Genomic DNA, 8,274 nt, shown 5'->3' with positions numbered 1-8,274 from the left:
TACTTCTTATATATCTCCTTTAGAGATGATAAGAAAATTTAATTATATGTAGATTGATCAATACCAATTCTACAAATAACATTCGCTATACTACTAGCAATTAAGATCACCTCGCGCGATCATCCATCTTCAATATTTAGTACCCTCTTTATTAAATACACAGAAATCTCCTCCATTAGGATCCTCTTCAGTTCCTACTCCTCGCTTGTCTCCTTTTTTAGATCAACTGAAGTCGTGTTGGCCCCGATATGCAGTAACCAATCATGTACACTTCAATCCTTCCTTGGCTTATACTTTTAAAGTAACGCTAACCTGAAACTAAACCTTCGATCCTTAAATTTTTCCTTCTGGCAAAGAAATCGATAGTGTACTCCTTTACTTCTTTGGGTCTTTATTGCTTTCGCATTGAACCCAATCCTCCTCCTAGTGTCAACCATTTTGTAACTACAGAATCTAATTGACATTAGCTCCTCCTAACGAATCGTAAATAGAGTACAACGAATCCTAATGTGGGTTCTAAGTTTTAAGAGACGCAACGCGGAAGTCACATAACGAAAGACACTCCCAAGGACACTTGAACCTGGAGTGCTCTGATACCAACTGTGATACCCCCGGATTTTCAAATGCGGGTTGGCCAGGCCCACGCCCGAATAATCGAGGATATCAAAAATGAATAGGTAATAAACGAACACAGAGTACAAAAGAATAAATAGGAATAAATAATTTGCTGAAAGAATACTAAAAGAATAATCCAATAATAAAACCACTTATTAAATTTTCATTAATAATAAAATCATTTGATACAATAAATCTTCTATTAATACAACTTGGGAACCCATACTGTGTGGATCCCTAAAAACCAAATTGAAAACTGACACATAAACGAATCTCCTAAGTAGAATCGGAAGAATGAAGTAAACTGATCCCTGCTCAGCACGAACAATCTCTATTCCTGACGAACACCTGAAAAAAATAATAGTGGGTCAGGCCCACAAATAAGTTCCACTCTACTACAGTCCAAGCAGAGATCCAATACACGTATGCATCCTAGTCAATCCAACAATAACTAGTAGTCCGTATACATATATAGATACACACTATAGGACGCTCACTGGAACATAAGTCGGTCTCAACCTGAATAGAAGGTATCATGCAAATCGCACATAAAGTGGGCATGAGTACCTCAACCTACCAGGGCACCCAGATGTCTACTATGTCCAGTTATTCATCCTAGACAATATATATGCACCCTAACCATGATCTTGAGACTCAAGCTCATATCATGGCACCATATATATATATATATATATATATATATATATATATATAATCCATCTAATCCAGAACCTAAAACAAACATCCGATATGTCATTCAACTGACCTAACATGAAAATATGTAGGATTGAATATTTGTTTGTTAATCCATTCTGTTATATGAATAGGTAGGACTTAACGTTTTTAGTTAATCCGTCCATAATATGCCACCGTCCCATACCAGTACATATAATACATATGATTCATAAATAATGCACCATCCAAAATAATACATCACATAAATCCACAGTTGATGTAATAATCTAAATATATCAAATAATCCATAGATAAACATAATAATAAAATATCATATTATCATAAAAATAGGAATGACTTATAAATTTATTTAAGTTTTCTACATCACATATCCTACACAAACTGAATTTTACACATGCTGATATTTTATAATACAGCCACGTAAGCATTCTCCATATCCAATTCATCCTACACATTTAATCTCAATTGCTAGAACAACCTAAAAGATTAAATCCATTCGTTTGTTTAAAACATTCAAGTAGCAAGTATCGTTATGATCAAGTCTATTTAAAATTTATTTAAACTCATACCTAGTCCCTATTTAATGTTCAGGACCCTCCAAAATCAATTAAGATCTATTTAACGCTGTTTCCGAAACTTCCCCAGGTAAGGCTCGAGCTTTTGTCCTAATTGCTCGAGCACCCTACTTCAGGCTCAAGCATCCTGCTTCAGGCTCGAGCTTTTCCTTTCAGGCTCGAGCTTTTCACCTAATTGCTCGAGCTTTCCTTTTCAGGCTCGAGCTTTTCATCCAAGGCTCGAGCACTATAACAGCGGACCGAGCCCTGTTACTCGAATCAACGTAGAATTTTACTGTGAATTCATTCCTTATTTGTTTCAGGAATCCTAGGCATGTTTCTACGTTCCATCAATCTACAGATATGAAAAATACATAATTTAAACATGTAAAACTTCATAAAAGAAAACAAATCAAATCTGTGAATTTAACCATTCATATTACAAGAATAACTATGAACCAAATTCATAAACCTATGTTCTAATCCAATTAAACATGCATAAATATTAAATTTTATATGATAAAAAATCCTGAAATCTCCTAGGCATGTATAGAAACACAAATTTAAGGGGGAGAGATAGAAGAAGAGCTTGCCTTAACCTTTCGGATCGAAAGTTAAACCTCTTCTTCCTTGATCTTCTCTTTAAAGGATTTTCTCCTCCTTCATTCCTCTTCCTCCTTCTTTCTCTAACTCTCTCTCTAGAATATATCATGTACTATAATATTTTGAAGCCTCCTACAGACTTATACTTATGTATATATAGGCTAAAGAAAATTAACCCTAATCCTAATTCCATTCCAAGTCAACTTAATAAAGAAAACAAAAAAAATAAAATATTAAAAAGGTAACGTAAAATATAGTACGTATATAATTTATGTATCCTTATTAAATAAATAAATTATATACATCCCATTATTTATTAACAGATTATCTAATAATACTTAAGTTACCATAATATTATAAAGTAATTTAAAACATGATACGTATAAAATCTATGTATATCCTTATTATATAAATATATAAAAATATACATCAGATTAAATATTAATACCCAAGTTACCATAAAAGTAATTTATAAATTACTTTCCCTTTTATATATGTACATAATATATATCTATATATATACATACACAACTATCCATGGGTAATAATTCATACACATCCAACTTCCTATCCAAGTAGTCCATGTGACTCAATTGGTTGGTCCATTACTACTAACCATAATCATAAAAGAAAATAAAATATTATAAAAGAAAATAAAGTAAAATAAAATATTTAATTTACAATTAATCAAAATACAATTTAAACACATAATCTAATTAAACAATTAACACCTAGACAAATACAATAACACATAGACACATAATTCAAAAAATCAAGTAACACTTAATTCAATTAAACATATAAGTAATTAGTCAAATAATCAATTAAATAAATAAAAAATATAATTAAATCAATTCAATAAATAAAATATAATTAAAACAGTTAAATAAATACCGAGACTATCCTTTTAAAATTAGGGGTATTATAGCTTAAGAGTTAAGAGACAGCGGCTGAAGCTTGTGAACGGCGAACCCAAACTGGAATAGCCGGCGATGGAAACTAAAAGTTATGGGTTTTGATTTTTGGAACAATATGAAATGATATGCCGATATGGGTTTTGATATTTGGAACAATCTAAAATGATATGCTGATATGGGTTTTGATATAGTTAATAGATTTTCAACTTTTGATTCTTGCAACAGATGGATAAACTGAAATATATGGGTTTTGAACTTCTGATTCTTTTAGATTTAGTTGTTTGCAGTTGCAGAGAGAGAGAGAGGGGGCAAGTTCAGAGTTGAGAATGAGAACAGAGATGGAGGTGGCGAATGGGGAGGCTGAAATGATTTGCCCTAAAAATATATATATATATTTTATAAATTTATCTTTTAAAATATAAAAGGGTATAATAGCATATTTATTTAAATGCTTTCCTTTCCTTCCTTTTCCTAAGTATAATTTTTATCATTTCCTTTCTTTTTCTTCATTAATCACCCAAACACGATAAGGGATTAAAATTATCCTTCCCTTCCCTTCATAACTAATGCTATCATTTTTTTCCATACCCATCATACCAAACATAGCCTAAATGCAGAAGTGCATGACGCAAACACGGCGACTTAAGCTTCGCCTGAAAACGTAGAGGTGAGGGAGAGGTTTGGTTCGCGGTGGTGGCGGGTTGTGGGTTGACAGAAAGATAAGGGAAGGGTTGTGGTGGCTAAAGTTTTGTGAGAGACGGAGAGTGCTTCAGTGAAGGGAGAAGAGATAAGAGATAGAGACGGAGGCCGAGAGAGAGAGAGAATGGGGGAGGAAGAGAGAGAAAGAAAAGACAGAGATGTTGTTGGACTCGGTCGCGCACGAGGTGAAGACGATCTCTTTGGGGAGGCGTTGATTAGGACTGCGATTTGGGCTCGAGCGGCCTCGACGACGTTGTCCGATTCCCAGCCACGGACGGCGAAGATAAGGCGGCGGTGGCTTTCATGGAGATTTCGGACGGTTCGTCATAGGGTTCCGCCACGGACGACGGAGATAAGGCAGTGGCTTGACTGGTTCGGACTACAAATTTCAAAATAAAAATTATTTGAACACAAATCTATTTCTTGAATGAATCCTTCATTTCATTTGAAAAGAAAAAAAAAAAGAGTTATAATGCCTTCAAATCCAAATTGCGCCCAACAATTTGGTTTCTACATTTAGATTTTAGAGGGAATTGATATTACCTATGTTTTTATTATTTTTTTATTCTGAACACGTGTCAACAAGGAGGGATGCCATGTCAGCAGGGCGGATGAGCTTCATCCTCCCTGTGTAAAATGCAAGCATTACTCGTGATTTCAACGCAACTCTTCCACGAGGGAAAGGGCTGGAATTTGGAAAGATGAAAAAGGAAATTCATTTTCTTTTATCATCCTATCTGCTATCTCATAAGTTCTTTTGTTTCCTTTAATTATAAGTCAATTATCTGTTATATTTCATTTTTAAAGACTCCTTTTAATTATTTTATCAAATGTTTATTTTTTCCGGAAATTGTATCTCATAATAAATTTAGTTGGCTCCTATATATTTAATTCTTACTAATAATTTATCCTCCAAAACTAGAAAGAAAAAAATGTATAAAGTATCTTCTCTCCCAATTTTTATTTTTTTTATTTTCTTTTACAATTTTGTTGTTTTTTATTTATTTATTACTATGAATGATTTAATATTGAAATCATGCAATGATAATTTCCTTCCTCTCTCTCTATATATATTCCTAATGGAACCAAACAATTAATGCAACATCATCCTTTGTTAGATACAGATTCCATTCTTTTATCTTTTCCTTATATTTTTATTATTGAAATTCAGCTTTTGCAAAATAAATCATGTTAAGGTATATTGTATGGAATCCTAAATTTGAATTTGGAATTGTACTAAATTTTCTTTAATCTCAAATTCAAGACACTGATTCAATGCTACTAAGAGCAACTCCAATGGAGTCTCTAAAATTTGGTTCTCTAGATTTGCCACGTTAACATATTTCAAATGCCACGTCAATATTTTTAAAAGTGACATTAGTGTTTTGGAATCTCCAAATTTTAACTAACATATATACTCCAATGGTACATTTTTGCTCTAAAAATATTAACTTTTTATAAATTTTTAATAATTTTTTTATTTTAACTTTTTTTCTAATGGCTATATTTTTTACCGCTATGTCAAACCAAAAAAAAAAATCCTTTGAGAAGCAATTTGCTAGTCCTAAAGCTTAAAAGCCCGTTCAACCTTGTAGCAAAAGAGACTTTGAGAAGCTCCAATCACCATGAAATATGAAATGAGGAGACATGAACCAAGATATCCCAGTACACAGAATGCAGAAGGCAAGCAATCTTTACCTGCCTTCGAGGTTTCCAAACCAACTGAAAATGGAAGTCATTTGAGAGACTTTAGAGTAGAATTTTTGGAGTATGTATAATTATATTAAACTTCAAATGTATTCAACAAGCAAATCATATGACACACACAAATTTAGTACTCCTCAATACAAGACCATCCAGCTTAATTATTAAATCAAAACACATCAAAGCTGCTAAGATACTGCAAATAAAAGCTGAAAATGATCATGGCTTGTTGTTGGCTAAGGAACGCAAGTAGTTGAGAGTAGCTTGGAAGTAATTGGTCAGTTTTTCTCTTGGTGGAAGGCATTCCTTAATGAGTGGAATTTGGATAAAGTTTTCCGCCCATTCATGGAGGAAAGGAAATTTCTCGGCCTCAAGTAGCTTCATGTTTCCGGCTTCTTCCATGCTGCCGAGCCAAAGAGGTATCCAACCCACTACCAGATCCATAAATCCTATCTCTTCTCCTCCAAAAAACTTCTTCCCTTCAATATGTTTCTCAAGAAATGCTAGAGATTCTTGTGCACACTGTATCGCCTTTTCTTTCTCTTCACCTTCAGCCTTGCAAGCTCCCCATGCAACCCAAACACACTAAACCCAAATAGAAAAACACAGATGTTACTTGTTAATGCTAAAACTAAGACTCATGTCACTATAATTGATTAAGTTATGAAATGTAAATTCAAGTTTAGCACTATATTTCAATATCAGTACTGTTACCAAAGAAATCCAAATCCAAGTTAGAAGTTAGAACTAATGGCCAATATCTGTGTCTGATCTGTGCAATCCATGTATAATCTGAATAAATACAAAATCAATCAAAACGTGTCTTGGATCAATTCATTTCATGTCGTGCTGATACAGCTCAACTCAACAAAGTCTTTTCCCAACTATTACAAATCCATCTCATTTCCACTGACTCTTTGGTATATATTTAAATGAATAATTGCATAGTTAATAAAAAGTTTTGAACTTCATGTTTCAAAGACTAAACAACAATAATAAAGGGTAGTTTGTCAAGGGCACTTTAATTTATACAAATTTTATCAGAATCCAAGATGAATCTTCTAAAGAACAATATCTGATCCTTTTTTTTTTCTTCCCTTTTATGTTGGAATATAAAACTCACTGGTTTTCTGCTGTTGGATCAAATCCAATCCATTTCATGGGGAAAAAAATAAAAAATAAATAAAAAAAATAGAAAAGTGAATCCAAATATGTACCTTCTCATCAGCAAACTTAGCCCAAAAACGAGCCGTGGCTCTCTCATAAGGATCTTGAGGCAGCAATGGGTTGTCCTTCCATGTCTCATCAATGTATTCGAGGATGACGAGGGACTCAGCAATTGGTTTGTCATCATGAACAAGCACTGGGACCTTCTTGAGAACAGGGTTGAGCTTGAGAAGAGTAGGACTCTTGTTTCTTAGATCTTCTTCAATGTACTCATACTCAACACCTTTTAGTTTCAGAGCCCATTCAACTCTGGCGCAAAACAGGCTTGTAATAGCCCCAATCACCTTCACTTCTCCCATTCTAAGAAAATCTGCAAATCCAATATACTCAACTTCAACTCTCTAATAATGTGATGCTGATATGTGTGTGTGTGTGTGTGTGTGTGTATTGTGAACCTTATATTCTGTTTTTGTCGGTTTATAGTTTCCAGAGAAATGACTTTCTTTTACTTTTGGAAAGTAGTCTTTGGTGTGCTCCCAAATTCAATTAAAAATCATCTTTTGAATTGGTAAACAATTCAATAGGATGTTACATTTATGCATAGTTGCGTATAGTAATAATAATAATAATAATAACAATAATAAATAAATACTCCAACTTCAAAAAATTCAAATGCAGGACCATATTATAAAATATTAGCTAAGATAACAGAAAATAACACTTGAAATTAACTATTTTATTTTATTTTATTTTTCGGTTGTCAACTATGGTTGGCTGGCTTTTGCCATCATTATTCAACTTATCCTACTTTTGTTTGTACCATCTTCAACAATCTGTAGACCATATGCATTTAGCCTCTTTATTATTATTATTATTATTATTATTATTATCATCATCATCAAATTGCAACCAATGGTGTTACAGCTTCTAGCAAGGTCTACAAATTCTCAGTGGGGTGATTTTCCATAGTTTCATTCTAGTTCAATATATTATTTAGAAAATAGCTTCTTGCTAAGTTTTAGTGTCTTCTTTCGAGGGGAGACAAAAGGAAGCAGTTTTCATTTTTTTTTTTTTTTTTTTGTAGGTAAAATAAATAAATATATATTTTTTATTTTTTGGTATTTGACGAAAGTATAGGTTGAGTTTGAGATCAAGTCCAACGGGTGGGCCGTGTAAAGTAATTTGTAGAAAATTAATAGGTAAGTTATTTTTGTTAGGTTTTAATTTTTTTTTTCTTCATAAATATTTTAAGACAAACAAACACTAAAAAATAAAAATATATATATATTTTCTGAAAAAAAATTTACATCCAAAAAAAT

At 32.6% G+C, this 8,274-nt stretch overlaps 1 protein-coding gene across 1 annotated transcript; it reads right to left on the bottom strand.

The window, feature by feature from the left end:
* Positions 1-5,844: 5,844 nt before the first annotated feature.
* On the bottom strand, positions 5,845-7,398 carry LOC132283967 (probable glutathione S-transferase). Its single transcript, XM_059786024.1, has 2 exons — positions 7,006-7,398; positions 5,845-6,373 (listed from the first exon to the last, which is right to left on the bottom strand). The coding sequence occupies exons 1-2, from the start codon at positions 7,312-7,314 to the stop codon at positions 6,008-6,010; spliced, it is 675 nt and encodes a 224-aa protein (XP_059642007.1). The 5' UTR covers positions 7,315-7,398; the 3' UTR covers positions 5,845-6,007.
* Positions 7,399-8,274: the final 876 nt, after the last annotated feature.

The sequence above is a fragment of the Cornus florida genome, unplaced genomic scaffold (assembly GCF_030987335.1).
Source record: "Cornus florida cultivar Cherokee Brave unplaced genomic scaffold, ASM3098733v1 CherokeeBrave_3.0.0_Hap2_Chr11, whole genome shotgun sequence".
In the NCBI taxonomy this organism is placed as follows: Eukaryota; Viridiplantae; Streptophyta; class Magnoliopsida; order Cornales; family Cornaceae; genus Cornus; species Cornus florida.
This window is presented reverse-complemented; position numbering and strand designations above follow the sequence as displayed.

Coding starts and splice junctions, on each gene's coding strand:
- LOC132283967 (XM_059786024.1), bottom strand. CDS start 7,314: ATGGGAGAAGTGAAGGTGATTGGGGCTATTACAAGCCTGTTTTGCGCC. Junction 6,374..7,005: donor CTAAGTTTGCTGATGAGAAG/GTACATATTTGG, acceptor ATTTGGGTTTAG/TGTGTTTGGGTTGCATGGGG.